At 41.1% G+C, this 20,598-nt stretch overlaps 1 protein-coding gene across 1 annotated transcript in view; it reads left to right on the forward strand.

The window, feature by feature from the left end:
• hs3st3b1a (heparan sulfate (glucosamine) 3-O-sulfotransferase 3B1a) overlaps positions 1-16,112 on the forward strand; it is a 71,782-nt gene extending 55,670 nt beyond the window's left edge. Inside the window, exon 2 of the mRNA XM_061884907.1 lies at positions 1,692-16,112. Coding sequence (XP_061740891.1) covers positions 1,692-2,307 — 616 coding nt within the window. The 3' untranslated portion in view covers positions 2,308-16,112. The remainder of the gene's footprint in view (positions 1-1,691) is intronic.
• The last annotated feature ends 4,486 nt before the right edge of the window (positions 16,113-20,598 follow it).

Here is a 20,598-nt window from a genome sequence, read left to right on the forward strand (position 1 = left end):
TGTCTGATTAGCACAGAAGTCAACATCAACAAAACTCACCTCTGTGATTTCGTTGAATTTATCGTTGCAAATGCATCTGCAGGTTATCCATACATCTCTGTCATGTCTGCTTTAACACCGCCGGTAAATAGCATGTTTGCGTCGATTAGCATAGCATGTTAGCATCGATTAGCTGGCAGTCACGTCGCGACCAAATATGTCTGACTAGCACAGAAGTCAACATCAACAAAACTCACCTTTGTGATTTCGTTGAATTTATCGTTGCAAATGCATCTGCAGGTTATCCATACATCTCTGTCATGTCTGCTTTAACACCGCCGGTAAATAGCATGTTTGCGTCGATTAGCATAGCATGTTAGCATCGATTAGCTGGCAGTCACGCCGCGACCAAATATGTCTGATTAGCACAGAAGTCAACATCAACAAAACTCACCTTTGTGATTTCGTTGAATTTATCGTTGCAAATGCATCTGCAGGTTATCCATACATCTCTGTGTCATGTCTGCGTTAGCACCGCCGGTAAATAGCATGTTAGCGTCGATTAGCGTAGCATGTTAGCATCGATTAGCTGGCAGTCACGCCGCGACCAAATATGTCTGATTAGCACAGAAGTCAACATCAACAAAACTCACCTTTGTGATTTCGTTGAATTTATCGTTGCAAATACATCTGCAGGTTATCCATACATCTCTGTGTCATGTCTGCGTTAGCACCGCCGGTAAATAGCATGTTAGCGTCGATTAGCGTAGCATGTTAGCATCGATTAGCTGGCAGTCACGCCGCGACCAAATATGTCTGATTAGCACAGAAGTCAACATCAACAAAACTCACCTTTGTGATTTCGTTGAATTTATCGTTGCAAATGCATCTGCAGGTTATCCATACATCTCTGTGCCATGTCTGTCATCGCCGGTAAAATGTGCAGACACTTCGGTACATTCAAAGGGGGTCTGGCGGCAGATTTCTTGCCAGTGGTGCAACTTGAATCCCTCCCTGTTAGTGTTGTTACACCCTCCGACAACACACCAACGAGGCATGATGTCTCCAAAGTTCCAAAAAATAGTCGAAAAAACGGAAAATAACAGACATGAGACCCGGTGTTTGTAATGCGTTGAAAATGAAAATGGCGGCTGTATTACCTCGGAGACGTCACATTCTGACGCCATCGCAAAAAGAGCGATAAACAGAAAGGCGTTTAATTCGCCAAAATTCACCCATTTAGTTCGGAAATCGGTTAAAAATATATATGGTCTTTTTTCTGCACCATCAAGGTATATATTGACGCTTACATAGGTCTGCTGATAATGTTCCCCTTTGACTGCACCAATTTTGTCAAGAAGAGTGGTCAAAAATTTAACCAGAAGCTTGGGGAATGGCTACCAAAAGCGCCTTATTGCAGAGAAACTTGCCAAGGGACATCTAAGCAAATATTAACATTGCTGTATGTATACTTTTGACCCAGCATATTTGCTCACATTTTCAATAGACCCATAATAAATTCAGAAAATAACCAAACAGTATAAAAAGTAAGAGTTGTAGGAATGATTGGAAACTCAAGAAAACCCTGACATTATGTTCATTATGGAGAAATTTGCTTCACTGTACGAACTTTGATTTACGAACCCTCTTCAAGAGTCGATAATTTCGTAAATGGAGGTTCCACTGTATAATCATACCTATGTCCTTTGCAGGGAGCTGATGCCCAAGTCCTCCCAGGGCCAGCTGACCATGGAGAAGACGCCCAGCTACTACATCACCAAGGAGGTCCCAGCCCGTATTCATGCCATGTCTAAAGACACAAAACTGATAGTGGTTGTCCGGAACCCCGTCACACGAGCCATCTCGGACTACACCCAGACCCGCTCCAAGAAACCGGACATCCCGTCCTTCGAGAGCCTGACCTTTAAGAACACATCGGGTGTGATCGACGCGGCGTGGAGCGCCGTCCAAATCGGAATGTACGCCAAGCACCTGGAACGTTGGCTCCGGTACTTCCCTATGGAGCAGCTGCTGTTTGTGAGCGGCGAGAGACTTATCAGCGACCCCGCCGGCGAGGTGGCCCGGGTTCAAGACTTTCTCAGGCTCCGGAGGGTGGTCACGGAGAAGCATTTCCACTTTAACCCAACAAAGGGCTTCCCTTGCTTAAAGAGGCCAGAGGGGAACAGTAAGCCCCACTGTCTGGGCAAAACAAAAGGCAGAACCCATCCTAATATTGACCCCGAGGTGGTGCAGAGACTACGGGAGTTCTACAAGCCCTTTAACCGGAGGTTTTACCAGATGATTGGCCATGACTTTGGCTGGGACTGAAAAGGAAGAGCAGCAGGCTCATGCTAGTTCCTTATTTGTGTGTGTGTGTTTTTTTTTTTTTTATATATAACTGTATCATGCAGAAGACGTAGAGAGTATATTTGCCAGATATGTAAAAAGTACAAAAGTCTATTTTATAATAATTTATTGCTATGATTACTAAGCTGTGTAACTTTAGAATAGACACATACTTTAAGGCAGTGGTTCTTAACCTTGTTGGAAGTACTGAACCCCACCAGTTTTAAGTGCGCATTAACCGAATCCTTCTTTAGTGAAAAATAAAATAGTCACACTTTAGTACGGGGAACATATTCACCATTAATTAGTTGATTATTAACATGCAGATTATTAACATATTGGCTCAGTCCTTTAAAGGCCTTCAATTAATAATGGAGACGTCAAAGAAGAAAGATGTAGGTGGGAAGCGGTGTATTGCGGCCGCTTTTAGCAACACAAACACAGCCGGTGTTTCCTTGTTTACATTCCCTAAAGGTGACGGTGAAGCTTTACTATAGAACCGAGCGGTCAAGCGAACATGGTTCCCTACCACATGTCAATCGGTAGGTTTCGGTAAGAAAATGGAGGTAATAAGTCGGCTCTTATCTTAGATATGAGCAGAGAGCTTGCATCGTCCTGCAGCTATGGACGCTCTTGCCTCCTCCCCTCGGAGACAAATGGCGGTCACCACACCCGTGGCCACACCCCTCCGACTTTCAGGTTGTACAGGTATCGAATCCTTCTTTAATACATGGCCCTTCTTCTAAAATAGTCACACTTTAGTACGGGGAACATATTCACCATTAATTAGTTGCTTATTAACATGCAGATTTGTAACATATTGGCTCAGTCCTTTAAAGGCCTACTGAAACCCACTACTACCGACCACGCAGTCTGATAGTTTATACATCAATGATGAAATATTAACATTGCAACACATGCCAATACGGCCGGTTTAGTTTACTAAATTGCAATTTTTAAATTTCGCGCGAATTATCCTGCTGAAAACGTCGCGGTATGATGACGCGACGGATTGTAGCGGACATGTTGTTCCAGCCCCGATCCCAGTTTTAAGTCGTCTGCTTTAATCGCATAATTACACAGTATTCTAGACTCTGTGTTTCTGAATCTTTTGCAATTTGTTCAATGAATAATGGAGACGTCAAAGAAGAAAGATGTAGGTGGGAAGCGGTGTATTGCGGCCACCTTTAGCCACACAAGCCGGTGTTTCCTTGTTTACATTCCCTAAAGATGACGGTGAAGCATTACTATGGAACCGAGCGGTCAAGCGAACATGGTTCCCTACCACTTGTCAACCGGTAGGTTTCGGTAAGAAAATGGAGGTAATAAGTCGGCTCTTATCTTAGACATGAGCAGAGAGCTTGCGTCCTCCTGCAAATGCGGACTCTCTCCCCGCTATTTTTCTCCCCCCGGAGACAAATAGCGGTCACCACACCCCTCCGACTTTCAGGTTGTACAGGTATCGAATCCTTCTTTAGTGAATAATAAAATAGTCATACTTTAGTACGGGGAACATATTCACCATTAATTAGTTGCTTATTAACATGCAGATTAGTAACATATTGGCTCAGTACTTTAAAGGCCTACTGAAACCCACTTCTATTGACCACGCAATCTGATAGTTTATATATCAATGATGAAATATTAACATTGCAACACATGCCAATACGGCCTTTTTAGTTTACTAAATTGCAATTTTAAATTTCGCGCGAATTATCCTGCTGAAAACGTCGCGATATGATGACGCGTGCGCATGACGTCACGGATTGTAGCGGACATTTTGTTCCAGCCCTGATCCCAGCTTTAAGTTGTCTACTTTAATCGCATAAATACAAAGTATTCTGAACATCTGTGTTTCTGAATCTTTTGCAATTTGTTCAATTAATAATGGAGACGTCAAAGAAGAAAGATGTAGGTGGGAAGCGGTGTATTGCGGCTGCCTTTAGCAACACAAACACAGCCGGTGTTTCATTGTTTGCATTCCCGAAAGATGACGGTGAAGCCTTACTATGGAACCGAGCGGTCAATCGGCAGGTTTCGGTGAGAAAATGGAGGTAATAAGTTGGCTTGCGTCCTCCTGCAGCTGTGGACTCCCTTGCCTCCTCCCACCGGACACACTGGCGGTCACCACACCCCTCCGACTTTCAGGTTGTACAGGTAAAACCATATAATCTCACTAAAACACTAGTAACACAATAAGCAGATAAGGGATTTTCTAGAATTATCCTAGTAAATGTGTCTAATATCTGAATCGCTCCCACTGCCTTCATCTTTTTTTTTTCTTTCTAGTCCTTCACTCTTACTTTCCTCATCCACGAATCTTTCATCCTCGCTCAAATTAATGGGGAAATCGTCGCTTTCTCGGTCCGAATCGCTCTTGCTGCTGGTGTCCATGATTATAAACAACGTGAGGATGTGAGGAGCTCCATAACCAGTGACGTCACGCGCACATCGTCTGCTTCTTCCGGTAAAGGCAAGGCTTTTTTATTAGCGACCTAAAGTTGCGAACTTTATCGTCGATGTTCTCTACTAAATCCTTTCAGCAAAAAATATGGCAATATCGCGAAATGATCAAGTATGACACATAAAATGGACCTGCTATCCCCGTTTGAATAAGAAAATCTCATTTCAGTAGGCCTTTAAGTACTTATATTAATGCCTTATTCTGCATGGCCTTATTATTAAACAAATAATCCATTAACTAAGGCCCCATTTACACTAAGCCGGATAAGGTTATCCAGTGTAAATCACACCTAACCTTATCCGTGTCCACACACACTTATGCCACCGTTTAAGACCCCCGCCCCCTCTGTCCGCTGCGAAACGCCACCTAATATGCGTCATAGTCACCTCCAGTGTTGCTTTGTGTGCAAGTTCTGAAATGTAACTTATCGGAACAATATCCAGTGTTGTGGTATTTCAATTACCTGGAATCCAGTGTGCTGTGGGGCCCTGTTGTAGGGAATCACACCTGAGCCATCATAAATTAATATAATCTTTATTAGACACGTAAACAATGTGATAAAGAACATTTTACATCAATTAAAATAGAGATCTAGAGATTGGGTTAGGACACTCCTCACTCTTTTGCCTTCACTTTCATTGTCCATTCGTTTTTGGCGACTTTATAGACTCTGGACTTAGACGTCGAGTCCGCGACATACATGGCGGACAAAAAAATGATACAGTCCGCTTTGCCAGTCCGAAAGCATTCGCCGTTTTCCGTAGTTAGTTTTCCCCGAAAGTGAAGTGAAGTGAATTATATTTATATAGCGCTTTTTCTCTAGTGACTCAAAGCGCTTTACATAGTGAAACCCAATATCTAAGTTACATTCAAACCAGTGTGGGTGGCACTGGGAGCAGGTGGGTAAAGTGTCTTACCCAAGGACACAACGGCAATGACTAGGATGGCGGAAGCGGGAATCGAACCTGCAACCCTCAAGTTGCTGTCACGGCCACTCTACCAACCGAGCTAAACCGCCCCACAAAGCTGTCATGACTTGTTTTACTGCGGTGCAAAGCGACTGGATCGGACACAACGAGAATTTAACGAAATATTTTATTCTTAACTCAAAAAAGGAACAAACGAAAGGCGCTCAGAGAGGAGGTACAAAAACTTGGGCCATGAATTGCTTCCACTGCCCTCGTCTTTTTTTTTTTTTTTTTTTTTCCCCTAGTCTTTCACTCTTACTTTCCTCATCCACGAATCTTTCATCGTCGCTTTCTCTGTCCGAATCGCTCTTGCTGCTGGTGGCCATGATTATAAACAATGTGAGGATGTGAGGAGCTCCACAACCCGTGACATCACACGCACATCGTCTGCTACTTCCGGTACGAGCAAGGCTTTTTTTCATTAGCGACCAAAAGTTGCAAACTTTATCGTCGATGTTCTCTACTAAATCCTTTCAGCAATATCGTGAAATGATCAAGTATGACACATAGAATGGACCTGCTAACCCCGTTTAAATAAGAAAATCTCTAATTTCAGTAGGCCTTCAATGGCTTACTGCTTGTGTCATAAGGCCATGCAGAATAAGGCATTAATAAGTACTTAATCATGACTAATTAAGAGCCAATATGTTGCTAATTTTCATGTCAATAAGCAACTAATTATTGGTGAATATGTTCCCCATACTAAAGTCTTACTAGAAGTTCTTATTTACACGATGAGTCGGGTGTGTCTTGACTTCAACGGCGGAGGCTGACCCACCGAATCGAGTCCAGGTTAAGAACCACTGCTTTAAGGTCACAAAGATTCTCCTCAAAGCACAAATACGGGTATTTAAAGATAGCTCTTTTAATTTAGTTTTTGTTTTCCTTTTCCTTTCTTAAAAGCTGCTTGGGCATCCCTCACCTCAACCTGACTATGAGATCCACCGAGTAAATATCCCCTTAACATTTGCTTGACCCTCCACGGTCTGTGGACTCACTTAGTAAGGTCGATGCGGGCCTCCGATGATCCGGTTGTCACTCGGCCAGGTTGATTGATGCGGTAATAGCTCCTCATCACGTCAATTAGGCCCGACGGATGGCCGCAGCCACCATCGCTGAAGCGCTGCAATAAAACACAGATCCATTAATGCTGGCGAGGTTATCGCTGACCTTTAAGTCCAATTCTGTTCAATGTAATCTAAAACGTCCTCTGCAAATTTTGCCCCAGAACATTTCGACAACTGGTGTCCGGAAGAATTTCATGGGGTTGGATTCCACCTGTTTTCCAAAGATGCACGTTTGAAGCTCATTCTGTTTGAATAAATGCTGTTTTTTCATGAATAGTTCTGTATAAGTGACACCCGATGTGACAAAGATATCCTATAATTGAACTGATAATGAAAAAATATGAAAAAACACGTTTTAATTTCTTCTAGTCAGACGATAGAATTTCGATATGAAAGATGGTTTATTTTACTTTGACATGGTGGCGACCTGTCCAGGGTGTACGCCGCCTTCCGTCCGAATGCAGCTCAGATAGGCGCAAGCAACCCTAAAAGGGACAAGCGGTAGGAAATGGATGGATGGATGTTTCAACTGTCATCTACAGCAGAGGGTTTCAAACTCATTTGTAGATCGGGGGCCACATGGAGAAAAATCTACACCCAAGTGGGCCGGACTGGTAAAATCACGGCACGATAACTTAAAAATAAAGACAACTTCAGATTGTTTGTTTAAAAAAAGATTAAGCACATTCGGAAATTGTACAAATAATAGTTGTGTGTTTTTAACAATTGCCTGTGGCGGTAATAATATACATACTTTGTCATTATTTATATTTTTTGAATAAATTATGCGATCATGTTCATCAGTCAACTCATTTGTGTCAATTTTCATGAATAGTTCGGTATAAGTGACACCCGATGTGACAAAGATATCCTATAATTGAACTGATAATGAAAAAATATGAAAAAACACGTTTTAATTTCTTCTAGTCAGACGATAGAATTGCGATATGAAAGATGGTTTATTTTACTTTGACATGGTGGTGACTTGTCCAGGGTGTACACCGCCTTCCGTCCCAATGCAGCTGAAATAGGCGCGAGCAACCCCAAAAAGGGACAAGCGGTAGAAAATGGATGGATGGATGTTTGAACTGTCATCTACAGCAGAGGGTTTCAAACTCATTTGTAGATCGGGGGCCACATGGAGAAAAATCTACACCCAAGTGGGCCGGACTGGTAAAATCACGGCACGATAACTTAAAAATAAAGACAACTTCAGATTGTTTGTTTAAAAAAAGATTAAGCACATTCGGAAATTGTACAAATAATAGTTGTGTGTTTTTAACAATTGCCTGTGGCGGTAATAATATACATACTTTGTCATTATTTATATTTTTTGAATAAATTATGCGATCATGTTCATCAGTCAACTCATTTGTGTCAATTTTCATGAATAGTTCGGTATAAGTGACACCCGATGTGACAAAGATATCCTATAATTGAACTGATAATGAAAAAATATGAAAAAACACGTTTTAATTTCTTCTAGTCAGACGATAGAATTGCGATATGAAAGATGGTTTATTTTACTTTGACATGGTGGTGACTTGTCCAGGGTGTACACCGCCTTCCGTCCCAATGCAGCTGAAATAGGCGCGAGCAACCCCAAAAAGGGACAAGCGGTAGAAAATGGATGGATGGATGTTTGAACTGTCGTCTACAGCAGAGGGTTTCAAACTCATTTGCAGATCGGGGGCCACATGGAGAAAAATCTACACCCAAGTGGGCCGGACTGGTAAAATCACGGCACGATAACTTAAAAATAAAGACAACTTCAGATTGTTTAAAAAAAGATTTAGCACATTCGGAAATTGTACAAATAATAGTTGTGTTTTTTTAACAATTGCCTGTGGCGGTAATAAAATATATACTTTGTCGTTATTTATATTTTTTGAATAAATGATGCGATCATGTTCATCAGTCAACTCATTTGTGTCAATTTTCATGAATAGTTCTGTATAAGTGACACCCGATGTGACAAAGATAACCTATAATTGAACTGATAATGAAAAAATATGAAAAAACACGTTTTAATTTCTTCTAGTCAGACGATAGAATTTCGATATGAAAGATGCATTATTTTACTTTGACATGGTGGCGACTTGTCCAGGGTGTACGCCGCCTTCCGTCCGAATGCAGCTGAAATAGGCGCAAGCAACCCCAAAAGGGGCAAGCGGTAGAAAATGGATGGATGGATGTTTCAACTGTCGTCTACAGCAGAGGGTTTCAAACTCATTTGCAGAAAAATCTACTCCCAAGTGGGCCGGACTGGTAAAATCACTGCACGATAACTTAAAAATAAAGACAACTTCAGATTGTTTGTTTAAAAAAAGATTTAGCACATTTGGAAATTGTACAAATAATAGTTGTGTTTTTTTAACAATTGCCTGTGGCGGTAATAGTATATATACTTTGCGTTATTTATATTTTTTGACTAAATTATGCGATCATGTTCATCAGTCAACTCATTTGTGTCAATTTTCATGAATAGTTCGGTATAAGTGACACCCGATGTGACAAAGATATCCTATAATTGAACTGATAATGAAAAAATATGAAAAAACACGTTTTAATTTCTTCTAGTCAGACGATAGAATTTCGATATGAAAGATGCATTATTTTACTTTGACATGGTGGCGACTTGTCCAGGGTGTACGCCGCCTTCCGTCCGAATGCAGCTGAAATAGGCGCAAGCAACCCCAAAAGGGACAAGCGGTAGAAAATGGATGGATGGATGTTTCAACTGTCGTCTACAGCAGAGGGTTTCAAACACATTTGCAGATCGGGGGCCACATGGAGAAAAATCTACACCCAAGTGGGCCGGACTGGTAAAATCACGGCACGATAACTTAAAAATAAAGACAACTTCAGACTGTTTGTTTAAAAAAAGATTTAGCACATTCGGAAATTGTACAAATAACAGTGTTTTTTTTTAACAATTGCCTGTGGCGGTAATAGTATACATACTTTGCTTTATTTATATTTTTTGAATAAATTATGCGATCATGTTCATCAGTCAACTCATTTGTGTCAATTTTCATGAATAGTTCTGTATAAGTGACACCCGATGTGACAAAGATATCCTATAATTGAACTGATAATGAAAAAATATGAAAAAACAACACATTTTAATTTCTTCTAGTCAGACAATAGAGTTTCGATATGAAAGATGGTTTATTTTACTTTGACATGGTGGTGACTTGTCCAGGGTGTACGCCGCCTTCCGTCCGAATGCAGCTGAAATAGGCGCAAGCAACCCCAAAAGGGACAAGCGGTAGAAAAATGGATGGATGGATGTTTCAACTGTCATCTACAGCAGAGGGTTTCAAACACATTTGCAGAAAAATCTACACCCAAGTGGGCCGGACTGGTAAAATCACGGCACGATAACTTAAAAATAAAGACAACTTCAGATTGTTTGTTTAAAAAAAGATTAAGCACATTCGGAAATTGTACAAATAGTAGTGTTTTTTTAACAATTGCCTGTGGCGGTAATAAAATATATACTTTGCGTTATTTATATTCTTTGAATAAATTATGCGATCATGTTCATCAGTCAACTCATTTGTGTCAATTTTCATGAATAGTTCGGTATAAGTGACACCCGATGTGACAAAGATAACCTATAATTGAATTGATAATGAAAAAATATGAAAAAACAACACATTTTAATTTCTTCTAGTCAGACGATAGAATTTCGATATGAAAGATGGTTTATTTTACTTTGACATGGTGGCGACTTGTCCAGAGTGTTTACCGTCTTCCGTCCGAATGCAGCTGAAATAGGCGCAAGCACCCCAAAAGGGACAAGCGGTAGAAAATGGATGGATGGATGTTTCAACTGTCGTCTACAGCAGAGGGTGTCAAACTCATTTGTAGATCGGGGGCCACATGGAGAAAAATCTACACCCAAGTGGGCCGGACTGGTAAAATCACGGCACGATAACTTAAAAATAAAGACAACTTCAGATTGTTTGTTTAAAAAAAGATTAAGCACATTCGGAAATTGTACAAATAATAGTGTTATTTTTAACAATTGCCTGTGGCGGTAATAGTATATATACTTTGCGTTATTTATATTTTTTGAATAAATTATGCGATATTGTTCATCAGTCAACTCATTTGTGTCAATTTTCATGAATAGTTCGGTATAAGTGACACCCGATGTGACAAAGATATCCTATAATTGAACTGATAATGAAAAAATATGAAAAAACAACACGTTTTAATTTCTTCTAGTCAGACGATAGAATTGCGATATGAAAGATGGTTTATTTTACTTTGACGTGGTGGTGACTTGTCCAGGGTGTACACCACCTTCCGTCCCAATGCAGCTGAAATAGGCGCGAGCAACCCCAAAAAGGGACAAGCGGTAGAAAATGGATGGATGGATGTTTCAACTGTCATCTACAGCAGAGGGTTTCAAACTCATTTGCAGAAAAATCTACTCCCAAGTGGACCGGACTGGTAAAATCACGGCACGATAACTTAAAAATAAAGACAACTTCAGATTGTTTGTTTAAAAAAAGATTAAGCACATTCAGAAATTGTACAAATAATAGTTGTGTTTTTTTAACAATTGCCTGTGGCGGTAATAAAATATATACTTTGCGTTATTTATATTTTTTGAATAAATTATGCGATCATGTTCATCAGTCAACTCTTTGTGTCAATTTTCATGAATAGTTCGGTATAAGTGACACCCGATGTGACAAAGATAACCTATAATTGAACTGATAATGAAAAAATATGAAAAAACAACACATTTTAATTTCTTCTAGTCAGACGATAGAATTTCGATATGAAAGATGGTTTATTTTACTTTGACATGGTGGCGACTTGTCCAGAGTGTTTACCGTCTTCCGTCCGAATGCAGCTGAAATAGGCGCAAGCAACCCCAAAAGGGACAAGCGGTAGAAAATGGATGGATGGATGTTTCAACTGTCGTCTACAGCAGAGGGTTTCAAACTCATTTGTAGATCGGGGGCCACATGGAGAAAAATCTACACCCAAGTGGGCCGGACTGGTAAAATCACGGCACGATAACTTAAAAATAAAGACAACTTCAGATTGTTTGTTTAAAAAAAGATTTAGCACATTCGGAAATTGTACAAATAACAGTTTTTTTTTAACAATTGCCTGTGGCGGTAATAGTATACATACTTTGCTTTATTTATATTTTTTGAATAAATTATGCGATCATGTTCATCAGTCAACTCATTTGTGTCAATTTTCATGAATAGTTCTGTATAAGTGACACCCGATGTGACAAAGATAACCTATAATTGAACTGATAATGAAAAAATATGAAAAAACACGTTTTAATTTCTTCTAGTCAGACGATAGAATTTCGATATGAAAGATGGTTTATTTTACTTTGACATGATGGCGACTTGTCCAGGGTATACACCGCCTTCCGTCCGAATGCAGCTGAAATAGGCGCAAGCAACCCCAAAAGGGGCAAGCGGTAGAAAATGGATGGATGGATGTTTCAACTGTCGTCTACAGCAGAGGGTGTCAAACTCATTTGCAGATCGGGGGCCACATGGAGAAAAATCTACACCCAAGTGGGCCGGACTGGTAAAATCACGGCACGATAACTTAAAAATAAAGACAACTTCAGATTGTTTAAAAAAAGATTAAGCACATTCGGAAATTGTACAAATAGTGTTATTTTTAACAATTGCCTGTGGCGGTAATAGTATATATACTTTGCGTTATTTATATTTTTTGAATAAATTATGCGATCATGTTCATCAGTCAACTCATTTGTGTCAATTTTCATGAATAGTTCTGTATAAGTGACACCCGATGTGACAAAGATAACCTATAATTGAACTGATAATGAAAAACTATAAAAAAACAACACGTTTTAATTTCTTCTAGTCAGACGATAGAATTTCGATATGAAAGATGGTTTATTTTACTTTGACATTGTGGCGACTTGTCCAGGGTGTACGCCGCCTTCCGTCCGAATGCAGCTGAAATAGGCGCAAGCAACCCCAAAAGGGACAAGCGGTAGAAAATGGATGGATGGATGTTTCAACTGTCATCTACAGCAGAGGGTTTCAAACTCATTTGTGGATCGGGGGCCACATGGAGAAAAATCTACACCCAAGTGGGCCGGACTGGTAAAATCACGGCACGATAACTTAAAAATAAAGACAACTTCAGATTGTTTGTTTAAAAAAAGATTTAGCACATTCGGAAATTGTACAAATAATAGTTGTGTTTTTTTAACAATTGCCTGTGGCGGTAATAGTATACATACTTTGTCGTTATTTATATTTTTTGAATAAATTATGCAATCATGTTCATCAGTCAACTCATTGGTGTCAATTTTCTATCTATGAAGATAAAACAAATATATCAACAACAAAATACAGGATGTTATTTATGTAGTTTGATCAATTTCCTCGACTGATGAACGAACATCATGTGGTTTATTTTGTACATACTTTATGTAGCATCATGTACAAAAATACAAAGAATTGCTATTGTGAAATCTAGTGGACACAGCAATTATTTTCATTAAAAAATTTCAGGTTCATTTTCATACTTAGCAAACTCATCACGTGGGCCGGTATAAAACCTGTTCGCGGGCCTGATCAGGCCCTTCGGCCGTACGTTTGACACCCCTGGTCTACAGTCTTCATCAGAAGGGTCACCTGACCACGGTGACGCTTCGCCTATATCAGCCGTATTCATTGGCGCTTGATGGGGATCGGAGAAGGGAGTCCCAGGTGAGCGCATTGATGATACCTCGTCGCGGTTGATGATGTCCTTAAGGGCCTTTTTTTATTTCCCTACAACAGGGGTCGGCAACCCAAAACGTTGAGAGAGCCATATTGGACCAAATATACAAAAAACTAACAGCCGTATATAAGTGTGGTAATGAAAACAACACATGACGTAAGTGTCTACATTAGCTATAATAGCCTACTATCAAAATGACTGTCGCGGACTGAAGCAAATCGTCAATGCATTGACAGAAATGTTCAAATGTAATATTTATTCTACACATTTTTACAACATTAGAAACCATTAATAAATCAGAGGCTACTCAGAAGGTGAGATAACTCCTGGAAATTACTGGCCAAAAGGTAGAGATGTGGTAATGTTTGCTGTGGTCTGGAACAACATGGCACACAAACTGAAATGCAGCCAATACTACATACAGGTAATGTGCAAATATAAATTATATACAAAGAGGATATAAGTATAGTAAATGAGCGCAAATATACCTACAAATGAGGCATAATGATGCAATATGTACATACAGCTAGCATAAATAGCATGTTAGCATTGATTAGCTTGCAGCCATGCACTGACCAAATATGCCTAATTAGCAGTCCGACAAGTCAATTACATCAAGAAAAGTGCGCCTTTGTGCATTCACGCACAGCATAAAACGCGGGTTGTTGACCCCCGCCCTATAAGAACAGCTGATTAGTTACAGTGGCCCTTCTTAAGTTAAGTTAAAGTACCAATGATTGTTACACACACACTTAGGTGAGGCGAAATTATTCTCTGCATTTGCTCCATCACCCTTGATGGGAGCAGTGAGCAGCAGCGGTGCCGCGCCCGGGAATAATTTCTGGTGATTTAACCCCCAATTCCAACCCTTGAAGCTGAGTGCCAAGCAGGGAGGTAATTGGTCCCATTTTTATAATTATTATAATTAGTTCTGATCTGCGGATAATGGTTGAAACATGTCATTTACCATTTAATGTCCCAAAATGGTAAAAAAAAAAAAAAGGGTTATACTTACATAGCGCTTTTTTTACCTTCAAGGTACTCAAGGGCGGCATAGCTCGGTTGGTAGAGCGGCCGTGCCAGCAACTTGAAGGTTGCAGGTTCGATTCCCGCTTCCGCCATCCTAGTCACTGCCGTTGTGTCCTTGGGCAAGACACTTTACCCACCTGCTCCCAGTGCCACCCACACTGGTTTAAATGTAAATTAGATATTAGTTTTCACTATGTAAAGCGCTTTGAGTCACTAGAGAAAAGCGCTATATAAAATATAAAGCGCTTTGACACTATTTCCACATTCACACACTGGTGGTGGCATAGCTCGGTTGGTAGAGCGGCCGTGCCAGCAACTTGAGGGTTGCAGGTTCGACTCCCGCTTCCGCCATCCTAGTCACTGCCGTTGTGTCCTTGGGCAAGACACTTTATACCCACCTGCTCCCAGTGCCACCCACACTGGTTTAAATGTAAATTAGATATTGGGTTTCACTATGTGAAGCGCTTTGAGTCACTAGAGAAAAGCGCTATATAAAATATAATTCACTTCACTTCAAAGCGCTTTGACACTATTTCCACATTCACACACTGATGGTGGCATAGCTCGGTTGGTAGAGCGGCCGTGCCAGCAACTTGAAGGTTGCAGGTTCGATTCCCGCTTCCGCCATCCTAGTCACTGCCGTTGTGTCCTTGGGCAAGACACTTTACCCACCTGCTCCCAGTGCCACCCACACTGGTTTAAATGTAAATTAGATATTGGGTTTCACTATGTAAAGCGCTTTGAGTCACTAGAGAAAAGCGCTATATAAAATATAATTCACCTCAAAGCGCTTTGACACTATTTCCACATTCACACACTGATGGTGGCATAGCTCGGTTGGTAGAGCGGCCGTGCCAGCAACTTGAAGGTTGCAGGTTCGATTCCCGCTTCCGCCATCCTAGTCACTGCCGTTGTGTCCTTGGGCAAGACACTTTATACCCACCTGCTCCCAGTGCCACCCACATTGGTTTAAATGTAAATTAGATATTGGGTTTCACTATGTAAAGCGCTTTGAGTCACTAGAGAAAAGCGCTATATAAAATATAATTCACTTCACTTCAAAGCGCTTTGACACTATTTCCACATTCACACACTGATGGCGGGAGCTAACATGCAAGGACCCATCAGGAGCAAGGGTGAAGTGTCTTGTTCAGGGACACAACGGACGTGACGAGGTTGGTAGAAGGTGGGGATCGAAGCAGGAACCCTCAGGTTGTTCTAACCAACCACGCCAAGCCGTCCCCGAATCTTTGTCTGACTAGAAGAAACTAAACAGTATATTGACAAAAAAAAAAAAAAAGACACTTTACAGTGGGAGATTTAAGGTGTCATGTATGGTTCAGTTTTATTCAACATTGTAACAATAAACGCCATTCCCTGTTATAGAAACTCTGTTGCTGTTTGCATCCCTGAAATATTAAAATGAAGCAGGTTGGACCGAGGTATTCCGTTGGATGGTGTGATTATTTTTTTTATTGAAGTAATAAATATGTTTTACAAGTAGTACCTCTGTGTAAAACTTGAAATTAGTCTTGATGAACCTCATAACCCCTCCCCCCCCACCACCACATCCTGTTTTACCCGCAGGTCCCTGCAATGAGAATGTGTACCGCTGCGTGTAATTGGCCGCCTTGAAGGTTTCTGAGCTAACGAGCTAATTAGCACAGCGCTCTTAGCGGTTTATGGCAGCCGTCGGTTGCCATGGCCCTGGCAAATAGAAAAGTACAGTAATAGTTTCCTCATCAGGGCATGATATACAGTCGTGATCAAAAGTTTACATAGACATAATGTCATGGCTGTCTTGAGTTTCCGAAAATTTCTACGACTATTTTTTTGTAAGCACTTACTTGTTTGACTCAAAAAACATTCATGAAGTTTTATTCTTTTATGAAATTGTGTATCAAAAGTGTACATACAGCAATGTCAATATTTGGTTACATGTCCCTTGGTAAGTTTCCCTGCAATAAGGCGCTTTTGGTAGCCATCCACAAGCTTCTGGTTGAACTTTCCTCCAGATGGTTTTATCTTCCGCCATGTGATGTCAGATGAAACAAAAATACCCAGCAATATGTTTGGAGGAGAAAAGGTGAGACCTTAAATCCCAGGAACACCAAACCTACTGTCAAACATGGTGGAGGTAGTATTACGCTCTGAGGCTGTTTTGCTGCCAATGCAACTGGTGCTTTACAGAGAGTAAAAGGGACAATGAAAAAGGAGGATTACCTCCAAATTCTTCAGGACAACGGAAAATCATCAGCCCAGAGGTTGGATCTTGGGCACAGTTGGGTGTTCCAACAGGACAATGACCCCAAACACACGTCAAAAGTGGTAAAGGAATGGCTAAATCAGGCTAGAATTAAGGTTTTAGAATGGCATTCCTGAGATCATTATCCATGCGTTTGTTACGCCTCGTCTCAATTACTGTAACCTATTATTTTCGGGTCTCCCCATGTCTAGCATTAAACGATTACAGTTGGTACAAAATGCAGCTGCTAGACATTGGACAAGAACAAAAACGTTTGATCATATTAGGCCTGTACTGGCTCACCTGCACTAGCTTCCTGTGCACTTAAGATGTGACTTTAAGGTTTTACTACTTACTTATAAAATACTTCATGGTCTAGCTCCAGCTTATCTTGCCATTTGTTTTGTACCATATGTCCCGGCAAGAAATCTGTGTTCAAAAAACTCCAGCCTATTAGTGATTCCCAGAGCCCCCCAAAAAGTCTGCGGGCTATAGAGCGTTTTCTACTCGGGCTCCAGGGCGTTTTCTATTCGGTGTGACGCTTAGCTGGCATCGTGGCGTGGTTTGCGTTCTCCCGTGGGTGCAGCGAAGATGGACACAGCATAAAAGGTAGGAACAATTATTTATCATACAATAAAACAAACTAAAAACAAAGGCACTTGCACAAATGCACTAGACAAAACAAACAAAGCGCTAGTATGTAAACTGGGGACATAAACTGAACAGGAATAGCGTGGGAGCTAACAAGTAACAAAAGTAGTCTTCACCACAATGCAGGTAAAGAGTGACGTCAATTGTTGCGTGAGAGCAAACAAGAGTCCGAGGCCGAACGGCAAAAGAAGGCGGGCTCATACAGGGACAGAAATCAGGAGGCAGGTGTGTGTGTGATCAAACGGAAAGCAGGTGACACAAATGCGTTGCTAAGACAACAGAAACAAACCAGGAAGTGCCACCGGGAACTAAGGACGTCAAATAACAAACAGGGTGATAACAAAACAAAACCAAAACCAGAATATGACGTGGACCATGACATCCGGGCTCCAGTACTCTGGAATGCCCTCCCGGGGACAGTTCGAGATGCTACCTCAGTCGCAGCATTTAAGTCTCACCTTAAAACTAATTTCCTTTAAATAGAACCCCTTTTTAGACCAGTTGATCTGCTGTTTCTTTTCTCCTCTTCCCCCCTCTCCCTTGTGGAGGGACACAGGTCCGGTGGCCATGGATGAAGTGCTCCCTGTCCAGAGTCGGGACTGCTCGCCTGTGCATCGGTTGGGTACATCTCTGCGATGCTGACCCGTGTCCGCTTGGGATGGTCTCCTGCTGTCCCCGCTATGGACTGGACTCTCACTATTATGTTAGATCCACTATGGACTGGACTCTCAGTCCATAGTGGATATGGGCAACCCCACCCTAGGGGGGGGGGGGGTTGCCCACATCTGAGGTCCTCTCCAAGGTTTCTCATAGTCAGCATTGTCACTGGCGTCCCACTGGATGTGAATTCTCCCTGCCCACTGGGTGTGAGTTTTCCTTGCCCTTTTGTGGGTTTTTCCGAGGATGTTGTAGTCGTAATGATTTGTGCAGTCCTTTGAGACATTTGTGATTTGGGGCTATATAAATAAACATTGATTGATTGACTCTCACTATTATCTTAGATCCACTATGGACTGGACTCTCTATTATGTTAGATCCACTATAGACTGGACTTTCACAATATTATCTTCTCCAAGGTTTCTCATAGTCATTCACATCGATGTCCCACTGGGATGAGTTTTTCCTTGCCCGGTTGGCGTTGTGGCTTGTGCAGCCCTTTGAGACACTTGTGATTTAGGTCTATATAAATAAACACTGATTGATTGATTGAAAAGTGCCTTATTGCAGTGAAACTTGCCGAGGGAATTGTAAGCAAATTTTAACATTGCTGTATGTATACTTTTGACCCAGCAGATTTGGTCACATTTTCAGTAGACCCATAATAAATTCATAAAAGAACCAAACTTCATGAATGTTTTTTTTTTTTGTGATCAACAAGTAGAGTGGGGCAAAAAAAAGTATTTAGTCAACCACCGATTGTGCAAGTTCCCCCACTTAAAATGATGACAGAGGTCTGTAATTTTCATCATAGGTACACTTCAACTGTGAGAGACAGAATGTGAAAAAAAAAATCCAGGAATTTACATTGTAGGAATTTTAAAGAATTTTTGTAAATTATAGTGGAAAATAAGTATTTGGTCAACCATTCAAAGCTCTCACTGATGGAAGGAGGTTTTGGCTCAAAATCTCACGATACATGGCCCCATTCATTCTTTCCTTAACACGGATCAATCGTCCTGTCCCCTTAGCAGAAAAACAGCCGCGAAGCATGATGTTTCCACACCCATGCTTCACAGTAGGTATGGTGTTCTTGGGATGCAACTCATTATTCTTCTTCCTCCAAACACGACGAGTTGAGTTTATACCAAAAAGTTCTATTTTGGTTTCATCTGACCACATGACATTCTCCCAATCCTCTGCTGTATCATCCATGTATCCATTTTGGTATAAACTCAACTCGTCGTGTTTGGAGGAAGAAGAATACTGAGTTGCATCCCAAGAACACCATACCTACTGTGAAGCATGGGGGTGGAAACATCATGCTTTGGGGTTGTTTTTCTGCTAAGGGGACAGGACGATTGATCCGTGTTAAGGAAAGAATGAATGGGGCCATGTATCGTGAGATTTTGAGCCAAAACCTCCTTCCATCAGTGAGAGCTTTGAATAATTGACCAAATACTTATTTTCCACCATAATTTACAAATAAATTCTTTAAAATTCCTACAATGTGAATTCCTGGATTTTCTTTTTCAAATTCTGTCCGTCACAGTTGAAGTGAAAATTATGATGAAAATTACAGACCTCTGTCATCATTTTAAGTGGGAGAACTTGCACAATCGGTGGCTGACTAAATACTTTTTTGCCCCACTGTATGTGCTCCAATCACTCTATCACAAACAAATAAGAGTTGTATTGGAAACTCAAGACAGCCATGAGTGTATACTGTAAAAGTTGTATCTTTGTGGCGACAGATCCCACGATGTAAACGTTACGTGAGACCGAGGTCACGTTGAAAGTGAGTTATTAACGCCCCCGCTTTATTAATGTGCAACTTTTTTATTTCACATCCTTTATTTAAACACCTCAGCCAAAACGCCCTCATTTACCGCAGGCTGCCAGAGTTGATGAAGCTGGTCTCCCAGGTGGCAAGGAAAACAGTCTACTCTGTCAGGAAGAGGCTCCCACTGCAGGCCCGTGTAATTGCCAGGCTCTCGACAGGGGAATTGTTATACGTACACCCCTCCAGGCGCTTGTAAGCGAGGCTTGCTTTTGTTTGAAGGTTGGGAGAAGAGGAGTAGACACGAAAAATAGACACCTGGCAGCCAGCCAGAGATTGCACACTTTACAGCCATCCACAGAAAACCGGAATCAAGAACAGCTTAATGATAAAGTGACAATAAAACAATCCACCGAGTGGTTTTAGGGAGCAGACGTGGATTATGTACGGGCTGCATGTCTGTCATGCCATGACGAGTTACATGATCCCAGTCAGCACACCCCATGAAGACCATTTAGCAATTAAAGTGACTTATTTTGATGCAAGCATCTCACACAGGTGAGTACATTTAATAATTTTAATCTGGTGGGAACAGGGTTGTCAAGCTCACCAATGCGCTCATTTTCAAATTTACAGAATTGGTGTGAATGAGTTCAAGT

Source organism: Nerophis ophidion, linkage group LG23 (genome assembly GCF_033978795.1).
Source record: "Nerophis ophidion isolate RoL-2023_Sa linkage group LG23, RoL_Noph_v1.0, whole genome shotgun sequence".
NCBI lineage: Eukaryota > Metazoa > Chordata > Actinopteri > Syngnathiformes > Syngnathidae > Nerophis > Nerophis ophidion.